Below are 20,059 nucleotides of genomic sequence, written 5' to 3'. Positions count from 1 at the left end.
AGGCTGAAGGCTGGAGCCCCCATCCCCTGAAAACCAAACCCAGCGAGCCCTCTTCCCCCCTGCATAGCCAAGGTCAAGTAGTCAAGCCTTCACCATAAATACCAAAAATACTTCAGTGACTTCGGATGTTATGCAATTAGTAGCCACGCCTCCTCGGGCAATATACACATATATATATGTATATAAAGGCACTTGTGGAAGCTCAATCAGTCCTCACAAGCCTCCACCAAGAGACAGTCACGCAGAGCCTCAGGACACAGAGGTAAGTAGTGTGACTATCACACCTCTGTATGCTTTTCAGCTTCACCAGCAATCTCTAAAAGTGCCTTGGGGGAAGCCACGATCTCAGAGCCTTCCTGTCTGTTAGTGCCAGACAAACACTGTCTTATCCAAAGACAAGGGACAGACAGTGCGCGAGTGTTAGGGTGTGTGTGCGTTGGGGGAGGAGGGGTTCTTCAAAAACGATCAGGAACAAAACTGGTTTTCTTCCAGTTCTGCTTTTTCTCTCTTGAGTTTTTATAAGAAAATAAAAAGGGTTTCCATCCAGCATTAATGCCTGCTACAGTGTTCTTTGAGAAAGGGACAGGATGATTTCATTTTTATCTCTGTATTCTCACTGCCTGGGGCAGCTAAGCAGAGTGGCGGAGAGAGCACTCAGCCTGGAGACAGGAAGACTCATCTTCCTGAGTTCAAATCCAGCCTCAGAATCCTAACATCCTAACAGTGTGACCCTGGACAAGTCACTTAACCTTGTCTGCCTCAGTTTTATCATCTATCAAATGAGCTAGAGAAGGAAATAGCCAACCACTCCAGTATCTCTGCCAAGAAAACCCAAGATGGGGTCACAGAGAATCGAACACAACTGAAAATGACTGAACAACATTCTCGGTGCCTAGTACAATGGCTGGTATAGAATATGAGCTGATATGCTGGTTGAATTGCTGGCCTCTAAATCCATGATCCTAGAATCATAGAAATTTGTGAATTATGTCCCTTTACCTCCACTTGGATTGCTTCTTAGAGGCAGCTAGTGGTGCAGTAGATAAAGTCCTGGGCCTCAGTTCAAATGTGACCAACCTCAGCTAAATTTACCAGCCTTGTGACCCTGGGCAAGTCACTTAAACTCAGTTTACTCAACTCTGAAATGAGGATTATAAAAGCCCATGCTTCCCAGGGTTATTATAAGGATGAAAGGAGATAATAATTGCAGAGTACTTAGCACAGTGCCTGGCACACAATAGGTATTTTACAAATGTTTATTCCCTTTCCCTTGCTTTTCTCATCACAGAGGTTATCATGGCCAGAGTCCCCGATATGTTTGAGGAGCTCCATTCCTGCTATAGGTAAGCAGGCATTTTTCTTTGTTTTAATTCCACAAGGGTGAGGGAATCTCAACTCTGGCTAGCTGAATTGTCCAACTGTTATCACTGTGACCAGTGTGGGCATGGGCCAACAGGAGATTCCACACAGATGTGTCCTAGATCTGAAATCAGGGCAGATTTGGATAAAAGTCTAGGAAAAGCTAAATCCAGGTAAAGTCCAAAGAAATCCTATCAGGAGGGAGGATGACATTTCAGAAAGTTGTTTATGGGCATATACAAGAACTGGTCTATGGATTTCAGCCTCTGGTTCCTTTCCTGATCAACAAGGGATCAGATGTAAGAGAAAGGAAACATAGATCTGTCCAATATGAATCAGGACTATGAACTGATTTCATGTGTGTGCGTGCATGTGTGTGTGTGTGTGTGTGTGTGTGTGTTTGTGTGCATTCCCTTTCCCTTCCTTGTTGGGTAGAAGGTCATTAACTGGATTAATGAAGAACTAGAATTATGGAATACATGAAAGAAATGCAATTGATTCTTTTTAATAACACACAAAGCAACAAACCACAGTAACAAAATCTTGAAAGGACGTTTTGCTGAGGGTAAGTTTCCAGACTTGGTTTGAGTAAGAAAGAATAATGTAATTGACATGCAATATTTCTGAGTAAAAAGAATGATTCTAAAATACTTTTCAAACTATTTGTGCTCTTGAACTAGATGAAACATTTTGGTTTTTAAAACTGCTTTAATTTGTCTAGAAAATATTTTTGCATGTCAGACCCTACTGGAAAGATCACTAGTGCTGAATTAGAGGGATCTATGTTAATAAGGGCTCTCCGCTTGTAAATGTAGGCACATTGAGTGGCAGGTAATTTGTTCGGGTGATTAGAATCTGTTGGTGCATGCTTTCTGGAAATAACATAATCATTAAAACGTGTTGCCAAGGAACAGCGATGGAACAACAAACAAAATAAAGCGTTCCTCCTTGCTTTGTTTTTACAGTGAAAATGAGGAATTTCTTTCTGATGTTGACCAAGTCTCTCTGAGTCAGGTAAGGCAGCAGCTGCCAACCTCCTGAGATTTCTGTGCTTGGAGAAATGTAGTCTTTTCTCCTTGTCTCCTTGCTTTAGCAGGAGGTCCAGTGTGGTGAATGGTAGTTCCCAATCCAAATTGAATGGGAGCAGATTATATTTCTATGATATGTGAAGTATTACCTAAAGACAAGGGACTGATTTTTTTTAACAAGCCAGAATTTTAAAATAAACACAAATTGTGTTTGTGAATGCTGTCCCATTTAAATTCATCATGTTGGGAGGCTGTGTCCTTATTTCAGTGATGCCATCTCTTCCCAAAGAATCCCACAAAGGCAATTCCCAAAAAGGAACTCCTAAACTTCTCGAGTAGTAGTAAAATTCCTGGAATAAGTGCATAGCTTCTCTAGGTGACCACTTTGAGAAACAACACTCATTTGGATGAATAAGTTCTGTAGATAAGTGGTTAGCATACTGGACATAGAGTCAGGAAGACTGAATTTGAATCATGCCTCAGACTGGCTATGTTACTAAACTGCTATCTGCCTCAGTTTCCTCATCTGTAAAATGAGAATAATAACAGTACCTGAATTACAGAATTGTTGTGAGGACCAAATGACATAAAAATACATTAAAGTGCTATATATCAGGTATTATCATTGTTGTGTTGTTTTATAGCCACACCTTTTACTGGAGATCTTTTAAACAGTTGCATGGCAAAGTCTTTCAAGGCCCCCAGAAAATATCTCTTACTAAATTCTGGTAAAATGAAGTTTCAATACCTATGAGGTCAAATAGAAAGAAAGAATGAAGGGAAGTCTGGGGAGAAGTGAGCTACTAATGACTCAAATAGGGCCAATTCTCAGTGAATCTATTGTGGGATGTTAGATTTATAAAATCTAGAGACAGGGGGCAGCTAGATGGCACAGTGGATAGAGCACCGGCCCTGGATTCAGGAGTACCTGAATGCAAATCCGGCCTCAGACACTTAACACTTACTAGCTGTGTGACCCTGGGCAAGTCACTTAACCCCAATTGCCCCTCAAAAAAAAAAACAAAAACAAAACAAACAAAAAAAAATCTAGAGACAGGCATGGTTCTCCTAGCTATCAGAGATACTAAGGCTGGTGGAGTTCTTAAATTCAGGAATTCTGAATTGTAGTGGGATAAGCCAATCAGGTTTACATAGATAGATAGATGGATGGATGGATGGATGGATGGATGGATGGATGGATGGATGGATGGATGGATGGATGGATGGATGGTTAGGTAGAGATACATGTTCAGCATTAATAAAAGAAGCTCCCAGGAATGGGGAGGGACAAACAAACCCAGGTATGAAACAGAATGAGTCAAAGGTATGCCAGAGGACGACTGGTTCATGAGTAACTCCTATACTTTTGACTTGGGTGAGAGAAGATGATCCAGGAAAATAAAGAACAAAAGAGAGAGGGGGGAAGGAGGGCGAGAAAGAAAGGAAGAAAGGAAGAAAGAAAAGGAAGGAAGGAAGGAAGGAAGGAAGGAAGGAAGGAAGGAAGGAAGGAAGGAAGGAAGGAAGGAAGGAAGGAAGGAAGGAAAGAAGGAAAGAAGGAAAGAAGGAAAGAAGGAAAGAAGGAAAGAAGGAAAGAAGGAAAGAAGGAAAGAAGGAAAGAAGGAAAGAAGGAAAGAAGGAAAGAAGGAAAGAAGGAAAGAAGGAAAGAAGGAAAGAAGGAAAGAAGGAAAGAAGGAAAGAAAGAAAGAAAGAAAGAAAGAAAGAAAGAAAGAAAGAAAGAGGGAGGGAGGGAGGGAGGGAGGGAGGGAGGGAGGGAAAGAAAGAAAGAAAGAAAGAAAGAAAGAAAGAAAGAAAGAAAGAAAGAAAGAAAGAAAGAAAGAAAGAAAGAAAGAAAGAAAGAAAGAAAGAAAGAAAGAAAGAAAGAAAGAAAGAAAGAAAGAAAGAAAGAAAGAAAGAAAAGGAGGGGGAGGAAAGGAGAGAGGGATGAAGAAAGAAAAAGAGAAAGAAAAGACTTCCTGAAGAAGGAGGCTTATATCCTTGGTATTATCTCAATAATATTTCTCCTTCCCCACAGGACTCCTTCTACCCCAGGGTCAGCCCACATCATAAAGAGAGTTGGTCAGGATTCGAAATTTCTAAGACCCACCAGCTCAACTTTGAAGAGCACATGGCAGCATCAGTTGCCCAAAGGAAAAAAGAAAAAGAGAGAAGACTTTCTAAGAGCCATCCCATCACCAAAGATTACCTGTTTAACATTGTCAGCATTCCAGAAAAAGATAAAGGTAAATAACCAATGTCCTTTCCTCCATTTTTAAGTGGACGGGAATAAGGTGTGGATGATATTGGGTTCAAATTCAAAAATGTAAAGTCTAGATGGGTTGCCATATGCACCCACAGAGAGAATGCCTTCATCAATGAGATCATGATCACCACTATTTCAAGGAACATTTCCAACTGAATCTGCTCTGGGGAAGTATTAACTGCCTAATAGGTTCTATAAGAACTTGAGCATCCTGTGCCCTGAAAGGGCGATACATCCTTCACAGCTTGTATGACATGAGAGCCTGTATTCGTCTGCCCTTCTCTTTTGAGTAGAGATGGCCTGAGCCACATATAAATACTTTGCCTAGTAGCCCTGGCTTCCTGAGAATTGCTCCAGTCCCTCCACTTGTGTGACGCTGCTCTCTTTTCTCCTCCAACCTGTCTGACCACTCCCTTTCAGTTTCCTATGTCCCACCTGCAAATTGTAGGTGTCCTGCTAAAGCTCTGATATCATCAGCTCCCATGGACTCAATTATCAACTTTATTCAGATGACTCCCAAATCCATATATCTAGACCTCTTATCTCTCCGGAGTTGCAGCCTCACCTTACCAACTGCCTTCTGCATCTCTCTACTTGGATATCCGATGGTCATCTCAAACTCAACATGTTCAAAACAGACCTCATCTTTCCCCACCCTATGCCCCCCAATCTTTCTCTCCCCCAAACCTCCTATTTTTGTTGAAGGTACCATCGTCCTTCTAATTACTTCAGTTTCCAACCTCTGAGTCATCTTCTACACTTCATTCTCCTTCACCCAGCCATATATCCAATTAGTTGTCAATTTGTGTCAATTCTTCTTCCATAACATCTCTCCCATCCACTCAGATAGCTCAGGTCTTCAACACCTCTTCCCTGGACAATTAACAGTTTCCCAAGTAGACTCCTGGTTTCCAAACTCTCCTTTTTCAATCCATCCTCGACACAACTGCCAAAATAATCTTCCAAAAGCATAACTCTTAATAAGTCACCTCCATATTCAAGCAGTTTCAGCTCCTCCCTATTATCTCTAGTATAAAACAGTTCCTTAACTTAGCCATTAAAGGTCCTTTCATTCTAGTTTTAACCTGAATTTTTTGACTTAATTTACAGTGTTCTCTTTTAACTATTTTATATCCCAGCCAAACTGGACTCCTTGCTATTTCCTAAATTCAGCCCTCCACCTCCCACCTCCAAACATTTGCCTTCCATTCCTAGAATACACACCCTTACCTTAGAATTCTTTCCTTCCAGCAAGGCTCAACCCATCTTCAGCTGCCATCTATTCAAGGAATGTATCCCTTCCTTAAAGCTCCCTCTCCTTTACCATTTCCTATACAGAAACCTTTCCTAATTCCCCTAATTTTTAATCAAATGATCTTATATTTGTTTGTATTTCCCTAGGAGAAACTAAGCTCATTAAGGGAAAGGATTTTTTTCATGTCTGACTTTGTATTCCCATGACTTAAACCCTCTTGCACATAGAAGTGCTTAATAGATATTTATTAAATTGAATTGAATTGGATTGTTTTTTTAAATGACCCTGACTGAGGGTCATGAAAGGAAGCTGACCTTTATAGCAGCTTTGTACTAATTCCCCAATGGTTAGTGCTCTGATTCCACCTAAAACAGCATGATCTGTACCTTCTAAATGCTCACATTCTTAAGATGCTTATTGGAGCAATCAATAACTCCCCAGAGCAGATTCATTTGGAAATGCTATTTCAACATGCTGCTAACTCGGTGAGCTCATTGATGAGGGTGTATCTGCAGGGGTGCAGGGCAACTCATCTACACCTCATCCTGTGTGACTCTCAGCCAAGTCACCTCAGCTTCTCCATCTGAGGGCTTCTAAATGCTGGAGAGTCTTCTTATAGATCTCTAGACATTGCACAGGTGGTTCTCCATCAATTATCCTTCACTCTTAGTACCTGACTTTTGTTTTCTTTCATACATCAAAGGGGCATCATGGGATCATAGCTTTAGGATTGGGAGTGGCCTCAGAGGCCACTAATATAGATGGAGAAACTCAGATGCCTCTCTTAAGGGCATACAGGTGGTAATGAGCAGAATTGGAAACACATTCTACCCCTTTTGATTCCAATTCTCATGTTCTTTCCAAAGGGGTATCTTGCTGTTTCTCCAGTACATTGTGATATGCCATAGCCAACTTTTGCCCATAAAGTGCTTCAAAATTTTTCTTTGGGGGATTCACAACTTTAGTTCTTCAGATACTGAGAGATCCCATGAGGAAGTCATGCAGCATCATTAGAAGAGTACTGAAATTTTTTAATGGGCCTTACACACATACACACACACACACACACACTCAGGAGGAGGGGGTCAATAAAAGTAGTGTTCAATTTCCCAAAGGCAACCCAATCTGTTCTACTCTTCATCTTCCATTCTAGCCTCATTTCATTGTCCATTCCCAGCACGTGTTAAAGGTATATGTCCTAATGAACAAGCTTGATAGGCTGTCTATCTAATTGCAAATCACCCCAGATGATAGGCATTATCCATTCATGGTTTTTCCTAGTTGAGGTACTTGGCCTCTATGGTTCTGAATGATTGTAGATCTCATTTAGGAATCTCTACATAGTTCTAGGGCTTGATGCAAACAGTATAATTTCTATGCTAGAAATACTTCAGCCACACCTTTGGGTGTTTAATGCCTCAAATGATATTAGCCATCAGAGAGTCATTGAATAAAGTTGTCTGCATTGTTACAACTTTAAATTTTACTAGTTCCATTTTCAAAAATAGGAAAGAGAAGATGGGTCATGAGCATCATTTTTTTTTTTTGCTAAGGACTAGGTCCCAGAGCACCATGAAGAGGCAGTGTAATAGAATAGAGAGACTACTCAACTGGCTTGTGACCTTGAAAATGTCACTTAACTGAGCAAAGTGTTTTTGCAAGTCCCTGATCAACTCAGAATAAAGTGAATTTCACAAATGGTCTCATAATGAGATTTGGTAACAAGGGCTCTACTGTTCAATAGAAGAGTTCACAAGAACCAAAATGCTTGTCATAGCTCTGTCACTGTCCAAGTCAAGTCAAGATGCGCTTATTAAGCCTACTGTATACCAGGCACTGAGTTAAATGCTATCCAGCTGGGTGCCTTTGCAAAAATCACTGAAGTTTATTTGTGAAATGATATTGAATTGAACGGTTTCCAAGGTCCTTCCCAATTCTAAAATTCTTGGAGTCCATGTTTACTTGGGGCAAAGTATTGATGATGCTTGTGTTTTCTAGATATAACCAAGTATTCGTCAGTCTCCTTTGCCTTTCAAAACAAGATGACTTATACATTCCGTTCCCTTTTAACCAACCAAACACTGACCGACCAAAACGCTCGAAGTATAAAGCAAATGAGACAGTACCTCAGAGCTATCCATCGACAAAGCTCAACACCTGAAGGTAAATCACACGCCCCCCTTGCTTCTTTTTCTCTGGTTTGTCAAACTCTCTCTTTTCAAAGGGGAAGGCTCTCTGGGTCCTCAGCTTTGCCCATTGCTCATTGTCAAAGACGGATGTAGTCACGTAGCTGCCCTACAGAAACTCGGGCAACATCTCATGACAGGGAAGTGATAGACTACTGTGCAATATTATTTCTAATCTAAATCTGAAAATAAACATATATAAAACAAACAAATATATAAAAATAAAACCAAAAAATAGACTAGTAGGATGCATAATTTTGGATGCGGTCAACGTGGGAACATGTTCTGCTTGACTGTGCTTTTATATTACGATGGGTTTGTATTTCCCTTTGGGGGGATGGAGAGCCAGTGGGAGGGAGAAAAAATAAATGTTTGATCGGTGAAAAAAAATGCCAGGTAATAATAGAAATTCCCATCAAACAGGAGATTTCTAAGGCATCTACTCCCACGTGGACAGTCCTTGGCTAAACCTAACAGAGTCCTCCTCGAGGTAAGGGAAGAGATTTGGCAAAAGCAAACATCATCATCTCCTATTTTCCTAAGGGGCATGTCCAATAGTACAGTAGAGAGGCAGGCAGGTGGATAGAGCACTGGATCTGGAGTCAGGAATATCCGAGTTCAAATTTGGCCTCAGACACTAACTAGCTATGTGATCCCGGTCAGTTAAACTTAACTTCTATTTGCTTCAGCTCCTCATCTGTAAAATGAGGACACAATGGAGAAGGAAATGGCAAACCCCTCCAATATCTTTGCCAAGAAAACCCCAAGTGGTAAGGACAGCTAGGTGGTGCAGTGGATAAAGCACTGGCCCTGGATTCAGGAGGACCTGAGTTCAAATCCGGCCCCAGACACTTGACACATACTAGCTGTGTGACCCCAGACAAGTCACTTCACCCTCACTTCCCCTCAAAAAACGGGGGAAAAAAGAGTCTGAGGCTGGATTTGAACTCAGCAAGATGAGTCTTCCTGACTCCAGGCCGGGTGCTCTAAGCACTGTGGCACCCCTTAGCTGGCTACCCAGCTTTTATTAGCTCTGTGTTTGTTTTTAAAGTTGATTTCTTTTTTTTCTTGTTCTTTTTTCCCCCAGACTTATTTGAAATAAGCCTGTATCTACCTCCTACACCAGGTAATAAGGGTGCTGTGACTATAAGGACCTCAAACACACACCTGTATGTGACTGCAAAGAATGAAAATGAACCTATAGTGCTACAGGTGAGCAATCCTTAGTATGCCCCTGAGATTTTATATTCCTGACATTATTCTTAAGAGGACCAAGGGGCAGTTAGATGGTACAGTGTGTGGCAAGTAAAACTATATGGGGTCACCCTATTTCTGTCCCAAGTGTAGGGAAAATTAGCTGGGGTTTATCATATATTTGTTACTTAGGAGTTAGAGGTTACTGCACCAGTTTGGGGGCATTAAGCATTTATTAAAGTATATTAACTATTAGTAAAGGGAGCGCACATGGCTCTGAAAGATAGGAAGCCTATCTAGCCTAGAGGAGAGATAAGAGCTCAGCCTGGCCTGCTTCTTCCTTCAAGTCCTCCTCCACGAGCAAATTGGAGAGCCAAACTGAGAACAGAAGCCTCCTCTGGGTCAGGAGGAGAGGCGGTCCTTACACACTGCTTCAAGCTAATTGGCTAGAATCACCCAAATCCATTGACCCACTGGACCTGAGGGTGGTCCATGAGCAGAATGTGCTGAGGTCAGGGTTCAGAGAACACACCAGGCCTTCAGGTAAGTGTGGTTCCAATCAAGTTAACTCCAAGTGAGTCAATCAGCAAAGTCAATCCAATCAATCTTTTTTTTTTTTGGGGGGGGGGGAGGCAGGGCAATGAGGGTTAAGTGACTTGCCCAGGGTCACACAGCTAGTTAAGTGTCAAGTGTCTGAGGCCACATTTGAACTCAGGTCCTCCTGAATCCAGGGCCGGTGCTTTATCCACTACACCACCTAGCTGCCCCCAATCCAATCAATCTTAATATAATCTCCTCGAGTGAGGGCCTTTGGGCATCCCAAAACCAATTGTTTTCTCACAAGTAGTTAGAGCACTGGCCCTGGAGTCAGGAGAACCTGAGTTCAAATCTGGCGTCAGATACTTATTAGCTGGGTGACCCTGGGCTTGGCACTGAGCCTACCTTTTTTGGTGATTGAATTACACCCCTACTCTTAAAAGGTGGAGCTCATGTGCAGAATCTACCCAACTTGCTCCTAAAGAAGCTATAGTGGTTTAACATTTACTTCCCAGGGGCAGCTAGGTGGCACAGTAGATAAAGCACCAGCCCTGGAGTCAGGAGGACCTGAATTCAAATCTGGACTCAGACACTTGACACTTACTAGCTATGTGACCCTGGGCAAGTCACTTAACCCTCATTGCCCCACCAAAAAAAATAATAATCAATTTGCTATTATTAATGAGGAGAAAACATTGCACCTGCTGGGCCAGACACCAAGGAACATAACTGGTTTGCCTCCACCTGTTCACTTAACAAACCCAATCTACTCTTTCTCAAAGGAGATTCCCCAGACCCCTACCAAGATTGAGGGGTCTAGCAGCCCCCACCTCTTCTATTGGACTGAGACTGGGTCTTACAGCACCTTTGCCTCCGTCGCCAATCCCGAGCTGTTTCTGGCGACCCAAGCCGAGGATGGCCAGCTGGTGGTCATGGCAAAAGGGCAACCTGCTCTCATCCACTTCCTAGTGATTGAGGAAAAGCCCAGACTTGAAGAAGTGAGAGTCAGAGAATCATTTCTTTAGATGTGCGAGGAAACCTCAAAGGCCTTCCAAGCCATTTTCTCCATTTCGGAGGTGAAGAAACTGCTTACCCAAGATCACTCAGAAAGTATCAGACATCTCTAAAATATATAGGGAACTAAATCAAATTTATAAGAACCCAAGTCATTCCCCAATTGAGAAATGGTCAAAGATATGAACAGGCAGTTTTCTGATGAAGAAAACAAAGCTATCTATTCCCATATGAAAAAATGCTCTAAATCTCTAATGATTAGAGAGATGCAAATTAAAACAACTCTGAGGTACCACCTGACACCTATCAGATTGGCTAAAATGACAAAAAAGGAAAATAATAAATGTTGGAGAAGCTGTGGAAAAATTGGAATACTAATGCATTGTTGGTGGAGCTGTGAGCTGATCCAACCATTCTGGAGAGCAATTTGGAATTATGCCCAAAGGGCGATAAAGCTGTGCATACCCTTTGACCCAGCAATTCCACTTTTAGGTCTTTTGCCCAAAGAAATCATGGAAGGGGGAAAGGGACCCACGTGTACAAAAATATTTATAGCTGCTCTTTACGTGGTAGAAAGGAATTGAAAGTTGAGGGGGTGCCCATCAATTGGGGAATGGCTGGACAAGTTGTGGTATATGAATGTAATAGAATACTATTGTGCTGTAAGAAATGATGAGCAGGAGGAGTTCAGAGAAACCTGGAGGGTCTTTCCTGGACTGATGATGAGTGAGATGAGCAGAACCAGAAGAACACTGTACACAGTATCATCAACATTGAGTGTTGACCTACTGTGATGGACTATATTCTTCTCACCAATGCAATGGTACAGAAGAGTTCCAGGGAACTCATGATAGAAGAGGATCTCCAAATCCAAGGAAAAAAAAAAAAAGAACTGTGGAGTATAGATGCTGATTGAATCATACTATTTCTTTTGTTTTGGGTGCTGTTGTTTTTTTTTTCTATTTTGAGGTTTTGCATCACTGCTCTGATTTTTTCTCTTGTAACAGGATTAATGTAGAAATAGGATTAATGTTATTATGTGTATATATATATGTATATGTATAGAGATATATAGATATAACCTATATCAGATTACCTGCTGTCTAGGGGAGGGGGGAGGGAGGGAGAAAAATCTGAAATTGTAAAGCTTGTATAAACAAAAGTTGAGAACTATCTTTACATTTAACGGAAAAAATAAAATACCTTATACATTAAAAAATAAAAATTTAAAAATAAAAATTTAAAAATTTAAAATTTAAAAAAATTTTAAAAAAGAAAGTATCAGAAGCAGGATTTGAACCCACACCCTGATTACAGAGCCAACATACTTCCCACCAAATCACACTGTTGGAATCTATCTCTGCAATGATGATATGTACTATGTGCATGATGAAACCAAGTCCTTTACTCTTAATCATGTGCTATGCATATAGCTTTGGGGTGAGCCCTTGTGATTCTAAATAAATGTTTGTAAAGGAGTTACCAAGTCCAGTGGACCCAATACTAACTCATGATTAATATTTACTATTTGGAGGACACCCTATATTTTGCAAAGCTCTAATCATTTTAATTAACATTCTTCATTATAGTTTTATGAGGCAGACTATTACTGACCATTAGCCATCTAAGAACAATATCATCAGAAATGTTGGTATTATTCTAATTATATTATGGGGGAAGGGAGGTTAAATGAGTAATGAGAGAAATTAAGAAATCTATACAGTGAAATCAGAATCATAACCCACAATGCTAGAATCTTTTGGCCTGTTGCTTGGAAAACTTTCTGCTTCTTTTCTCATCTTTGTTTGCTAAGGGGGGTTCAGATAGGTAATCCACCTCAGTTCACCATCTTTAAGATAGAGAACAATTCCTATCTCCTTCCCACCTCAATGGGAACGGGTAACAATATGGTCATTTTGATAAAAACACTTTGAGAGATTCTGAACCATGGAATCACAGAATTCAGAGTGAGGGGAGGCCTTCAACAACCAACTCGTTCAATTTGTATGTGAAAGAATCCTAACAATAACGTATGATACCCAATGGGTCGCGAGCCAGCCTCTGCTTGGAGATATCCAAGGAAGGGAAACCTATGGCCTCTAGAGTTAGCCCATTCCACTAATGGAGCAGCTGTAATTATTAGGAAGTTGTCTGTTAGGGTTTTTATCTCATGTTGAGCTAAAATCTTGCTTGCCACACATGGCTCCTGGTTCAGCCCTCTGGGGCCAAAGAGAAAAATTCTAATCCCTCCCCTGTGTAACAACCCCTCAAATACTTGAACCGAACTCTCCTACCCCTCTCTGAGTCTCTATGTGAGAAGTCAGATGAATGGTGATGTTCATAACTTACATTTATATAGCACTTTGAGATTACAATGCCACTCCCTTTTAACAAAAGTCTGGGTAGGCAAATATTATCCTCATTGTCTTTCTTGCCCCATCATAGAGCCCTCTCTATCTTTAAGATACAGGTCAGGTGGGGGCAGCTAGGTGACACAGTGGATAGAGCACTGGCCCTGGATTCAGGAGTACCTGAGTTCAAATCCAGCCTCAGACACTTGACACTTACTAGCTGTGTGACCCTGGGCAAGTCACTTAACCCTCATTGTCCAGCAAAAAAAAAAAAAAAAAAGATGCAGGTCAGGTACCATTTTCTGCCTGGAATCTTTCCTGATCCTCCCAAACTACCTTGTAGTTATCTACTTTGAATGGATTTGTATTTATTTGATATTTATTCATTCTTTATATACTTATATAAATGTATTTGTCATCTCTCTCATGTTGCCTCCCTCCTTGGAAGTAGGAATTATTTCAAAGAGTCATATAGGGGACAGTTTGGTGGATAGAGCACTGGCCCTAGAATCAGAAGGATCTGAGTTCAAATCCAGCCTCAGATACTTGACGCTTACTAGCTGTGTGACCTTGGGCAAGTCACTCAACCCTCATTGCCCAACCAAAAAATAAACAAAAGAGTCATATAGTGTGCTTAGTAAATATTTATTGATTAATATATGTAGATATCCACATATGTATATTTACATGTTTATTTATTATTGTTAACATATTTAAAGATGTATGGTTATTTTAAATGTGGGAAATAATTGTTAAAAATAAATATCTTGGGAGCATCCTTCTCCATCTTCTACAGTAGAAGACATCCATGGTGTATGAAAATAAAATTTAGGTCCATACAAATTCTTCTATTTACAGGCAAAGGGACATGGGAATGTCAATGGTAGCAGCTGCAACTCTTAGTCTGGGGAACTTTGCCGACACAGCCCTGGGCACACTTGGCACATCCTGCTGGGCAGCAGGAGCAGCAGCTTTTCTTGGAGGAGGTCCACTGGCACGATCTGCATTTGCAGGAGCCTGAACAGGTGCAAGAGCCACCATTCTCGCAGTTACATTTGGGATCCATGGCTGGCAGGTAAATATCAGACACGCAGTTTTCACAGTCTGATATCAGTTTACTGAGGCATATTTGGAAATAAACCAAATAGACTTAGTTGGATCTTTAAATCAGTTTAATTTTTTTTTTTGGTGAGGCAATTGGGGTTAAGTGACTTGCCCAGGGTCACACAACTAGTAAGTGTCAAGTGTCTGAGGCAGGATTTGAACTCAGGTCCTCCTGAATCCAGGGCCAGTGCTTTATCCACTGTGCCACCTAGCAGCCTCCAGTTTAATCTTTTAATGTTTATGTGACAATTAAAAATATGACATAGTAACTGGGATATCTAATCATCTTATTAATATGGTCAGAAGGTTATTAATAACATGAGGTAGGGCACAGAGCTTATATACCTTTGAAACAGTAGGTGTTCAATAGGGCCAAGAATGTTCTCCTCTTCAATCCCCCCCCTTCCCCCCCTCCAGCATTCCCCACCTTGGAGAAGCCTTTGGCTATCTAGATAAATGGATCTGTCTCCACCCAAGATTCCTTGTGAGCTTGGGTTGGACTTGATGCAGATGGAGAGATTTGATGAAATCTTTCATGGAGACCTTGCCTTTAAGTGGAGGGAAGAGAGGACAAAGAAAGGAGGGGAGATTTCTGGGTCCCCCAAGATATTTATTATTATTATTATCTTTAAAGGTATTTATCAAGTTTATTTTAATTCATACAAAACAACCATGAAACTCCTATACCAGTGACCAAAGGAAAACCAGTCAGAAAGTAAGCCCCTATCACCTAAGAGAGAATGGATTAGGGGTTTCCCCCTATCTTTGTATCTTTGGACTTTAGCACAGTGTACATAACATACTAGAGTCAGTCAATAAACATTTATTAAGCATTTACTATGTGTCAGTCAGGTGATGTAGTGTATGCAGCTGGACTTGGAATCAGCAAGATGAATTCAAATCCTTCCTCAGTCACTGACTAGCTGTGGGACCCTGGGCAAATCATTTAACTTCTCCATGCCTTGTTTTCTCTGTCAGTAAAAATAGGGATAATAATAGCACCTATCTCCCAAGGTTGTCATGAGAATTAAATGTTATAGCTTAGGTTGAGCATTTTGCAAGACTTAAAGCACCATATAAATGCTAGGTGGTAGTTGTACTAATGAATATTTAATAAATTCTTATTGACGGGTTGAACAAGGTTTAGAGTTGCCAAGATGTATAAAGTCTAATGTTTCACAAATCTGTTTGGTGATTTTTTTTATTTGCCTTCACCTGGTACTAGAAACAGGAGAGTTTGGATTTTCCCAGGCAGTGTAAATCACCAAGCCAGGACATGCAACATACAATGGACTATGACTGAAAGGAGAGCTGAAAGCTTGACCCTTCTCATATCTGGGTAAACTGAGCCAGGAGGTAGATTGCTGAGTCACTGTTTCCTTGTCCTCCATGTTCCTACCATGACTGCACAGATGAAGCAACTATGTTTTATTGGAAATACAGCAAGGGTCAAAACACAATCACCTTCATAGCCTTCTTCCCTACCACAGAGTGATGTCATTTTTTTTTGGGTGTGGTACTTGGGGTTAAGTGACTTGCCCAGGGTCACACAGCTAGTAAGTGTTAAGTGTCTGAGGCTGGATTTGAACTCAGGTCCTCCTGAATACAGGGTCGGTGCTCTATCCACTGGGCTACCTAGCTGCCCCAGAGAGATGTCATTTTGGTCTTCCTCAAGAGTCAAAGACAACAATTACAAGCTTTACAACTGACTTGACTAACAGTTACAGGCAGGCTCTCTTTACCCCAACCCCAACTCTTTCATTTTCACCAGGAGGGAACTTGGAATCTTTCTCTTGGACAGGTGTGTGTGTGTGTGTGTGTGTGTGTGTGTGTGTGTGTGTGTGTGTGTGTGTGATGGACCCCTCTGGTGACAGTCTGGTGAAGTCTATATGCTCCTTCTCAGCAGAACATTTTTAAATACTTAAAATAAAATGCTGGAGTCGCAAATGAAAAGAGCAGGGGTCTCAGGTCATGCATGAGAGACCAAGTTTAATTACAGGATGTTGAGCATATGTACAAAATCATATCAGAAGGCTGGTCGGTGTACCTATGTCAGGGGAACAAACTTAAGCAATGTAACATTAGAACTTTCAAATGATGATTATCAGGAACGGGGTATTTTTCAGGTGGGTATTTTTCAGTTAGCATGACCAAAACACTCTATTATTGCATTCTAATCTTGTTCTTGATAACCTGTATTTCTGTATGTTGGCCACAGTCCTGACGTCATGTTGCTGGTCTTCCAGCTAATGACACAGGGGCTCTTGCTCAAGTACAGAAATCATACTATATTTTGTTAATCCATTCCAATCTAGCCCCCACATATCCCCCTTTTTTATATAGCAAAGAGAATAAATAAAATGCACTAGTCATTGTAGTTCGTGGAGGTTTCCAATATAGACACTGGAAAACCTTAAGGATAGTAGGTAATAACAGGAGAAGTAAGATAATTGATATCCCTCCTGCCATCCAAGACATCCAGGATGGTTAAGAAAACAAGTTTTGTAGCCAATAAAAACCTTGGGACAATATATTTGCCACTGCTAAAGGCTGTTCACTTTGTAGGGTGTACAGTTGTGATTGTAACTCCTTAGCTAAGGCATGCACCTTGTCCCCTCATTACAGCAGAGGAAGTCCTATGGAGCATTTGGTGAACTATAGTCCAATTGTGTGTACTTTCATTATAAGGTAAAGGGGAGACATACTTTTTTCCATGATAACCGGGATCACATAAAATATTTTGTCTTTCTAATATGACATTTTGGTTTTCCCCTAAATATGGTATAGCGGCCGGACAGCTAGGTGGCGCAGTGGATAAAGCACCAGCCCTGGATTCAGGAGGACCTGAGTTCAAATCCAGCCTCGGACACTTGACACTTACTAGCTGTGTGACCCTGGGCAAGTCACTTAACCCTCATTGCCCCACAAAACAAAACTATATATACATATACACATATATACATATATAGAGAGAGAGAGAGAGAAAGAGAGAGAGAGAGAGAGAGAGAGAGAGAGAGAGAGAGAGAGAGAGAGAGAGTATAAGGCTTCAAGTTTAGATAATATCTGCTCTATTTCCTGTGTCACATTTGTCATTATGGCTTGTACAGTATTAGCCGTATGCACTGATTGAGTAAGATGCAACAGCAACAGTACTTACTTGAGGCTATGATAACAAGAGAAGAAACTATTAATGCAATTAATGTAAAGAGGAAACATTTTTTTCCTGGTCTTAGTTTTATCTAAATTTTCTGTTCTATGAGGGTCAGGCAACCAAAGCCCAAGAGGGTCTTGCCATGGGCGATCTAAATGTACTGGAACCCATACAAAAGGTTGTTTCCTAAAAGCAAATATATAGTTGATATCTAAGGTAGTGAGATTTTCAGGATAAATACAATAGAAGAGGTTTCAAAATACAATCTAAAGTTTTCATTATGATCCGTAAGAGATATTAAAAATCTGCAGCTAGGGACACCTAAGTGGCACAGTGGATAAAGCACTGGCCCTGAATTTTGCCCCACAAAAAAACAAATAAAAACAGCAAAAACAATTGTAAAAAAAAATCTGCAGCTAGAAGAGAAACAAAAGGATGGGTAGTACAAACAGCTATTCCAGTGAATTTAGAAGAGGGGTATTAGTGGTAACATGTTTACCAAAAAATATTTTCTAAGTTCCTCTCCTCTTGGATTATTATTATTGTTGTTGTTGTTGTTGTTGTTATATTAGACTCATACAGACCTTTTTCTCACTTTATGAGCCAAGAAAGGGTTAAGTAGTCCTTCTTGTTCAAAAGTGGAAATTTTCTTTCCCTTACCTTGAGAACTCTGCCCTGGCATAGTTCAACTTTTAGATAATAATACAGCTATAGCCACTTCTTAAAGAGACAGAAAGCTCATCATCTCCAAACTGTTTGCTTTGAAAATCTGTTCACACTGAGAGAAAAGACCATATTTGAACTCTTCTCAGAGCCCTAAAGGCAGAGAGTGAGTCTGGTTTCAGGCCCTACATTTTTGTTGCTCAAACCTCCCAGCAGGGAGTCACCGGGCACACAAGGCTCTGAGAAGCTGAGGCTCCTGGATCTTAGGCCTGAGCAGGGCCTGAAGAGGGGCCTGGGTTTTGTGGGAGTCGGGCTGGGCTGGGAGTTCACCCTGAGGCACCAGAGGTGATCCCCACATGACTCAAGCCCCAACTTGAGTTTTGTTTTGAAAGGTTATGTTTACACAAGCACTGTTTAGTAGAGAATGGAGACATTCTTATTCCAGCATAGGATTGGGGCCTAAAGCCTCAATCTGATTGGTCAATAACCCCAAGACAGGTTTTCTTTCTTGAAGAGTTCTGTACTTTTTTGTTGTTGTTGTTTTGGTTTTGGTGAGGCAATTGGGGTTAAGTGACTAGCCCAGGGTCACTCAGCTAGTGTTAAGTGTCTGAGGTCGGATTTGAACTCAGGTCCTCCTGAATCCAGGGCCAGTGCTCTATCCACTGAGACACCTAGCTGCCCACAAAGAGTTATGTACTTTAATACAGCATTGTTCTGAGGAGGAACCGACACTCTTGCCCAGAATAGGTTATATCGTAGATTGTAAAATCTGATTGGTTGACTGGTACCACCTGACTGGTTTCTAGCACTGTGATTGGTCCACTTGATACAATCTCATTGTTATTGTTATGGTGTTTGTTGATAGGGGGAAATATGTAAATGAGGAATAGTAAAATGCCTTAATGTGATTGGTCAGAGGGGACCCTTTAGAGATATAAATAGAGGTGAGGGACCTCACTTCAGTGCACTCTCCAGCACATTCAGAAGAGTGCCCATCTTCACAAAGATGAATAAAGAAGCCTTCACCCACTGATTGCTGCCTGCTTGGAATTTTTGAGCAGCATCTGCTAGCAACACTAGAGCTGCCAACACCTGAGCTGCTAACACTAGAGCTGCTAACACTATTTGAGCTGTCAGCCATGTTTCTAACAACAGTGCAAACAGATTACAACTTTCTGCCCCACTCCTCTCTCAGTCCTACATGCTTAAACTTTCTTGCTTTCCCTTCAATATAAATCTCCCTTAAAACTACACATTCTTGTTTCTTTCTTACTCTGCTCTGACATCTCTTTTTCACCTTCTCTATTCACTTACTAAAACCTTATCTTTCCAAAGTTAGACCCAGGGGATTCTCTTCATTAATCTGCCTATTACAAAATTCAGGCATTCCCTAGGAAGTCCTTGACTGTTGACTGAACAATTTTTGAAATTAAAGAATCATACACACCCTTCCCCTTGTCTTGCAGCTCAACTTTGTAGGATTGGAAGGATTAATTTCACAGATAAATAGAACCTTCACCCACATTAATCACTTTTAAAAAGCACTGGCAGGGCAGCTAGGTGGCATGGCTCTGGATGCAGGAGGACCTGAGTTCAAATCCAGCCTCAGGCACTTAACACTTACTAGCTGTGTGACCCTGGGCAAGTCACTTAACCCCAATTGCCTCACCAAAATTTTTTTTAATTAATTAATTTGGAAAAAAAAAAAAAGCACTGGCCCTGGATTTAGGAGGACCTGAGTTCAAATCCAACTTCAGCCATTTGACACTTACTAGCTGTGCGACCCTGGGCAAGTCACTTAACCCTAACTGCCCCACAAAAAAATTGGAAAAAAAACTTATTGTTTACACAAGTATAACACTTAACAAACACTTAACTGATACAAGACACATGTAAAACATACAGCAACCTTAATCATTTTCTTTTTACTTTTACCTCTATATTTTTCTAAATCCCA

At 40.9% G+C, this 20,059-nt stretch overlaps 1 protein-coding gene across 1 annotated transcript; it reads left to right on the top strand.

The window, feature by feature from the left end:
• Window positions 1-1,296: 1,296 nt before the first annotated feature.
• Window positions 1,297-18,451, top strand: IL1A (interleukin 1 alpha). Its single transcript, XM_043981234.1, has 9 exons — window positions 1,297-1,343; window positions 2,325-2,373; window positions 4,420-4,627; window positions 7,901-8,065; window positions 9,215-9,300; window positions 10,602-10,817; window positions 14,111-14,259; window positions 16,507-16,560; window positions 18,316-18,451. Exons 1-9 carry the CDS (start codon window positions 1,297-1,299, stop codon window positions 18,449-18,451), a joined length of 1,110 nt encoding a protein of 369 aa, XP_043837169.1.
• The last annotated feature ends 1,608 nt before the right edge of the window (window positions 18,452-20,059 follow it).

Source organism: Dromiciops gliroides, chromosome 2 (assembly GCF_019393635.1).
Source record: "Dromiciops gliroides isolate mDroGli1 chromosome 2, mDroGli1.pri, whole genome shotgun sequence".
NCBI lineage: Eukaryota > Metazoa > Chordata > Mammalia > Microbiotheria > Microbiotheriidae > Dromiciops > Dromiciops gliroides.
Note: the sequence above shows the minus strand (reverse complement) of the source record. Positions and strands in the feature narration are given on the sequence as shown.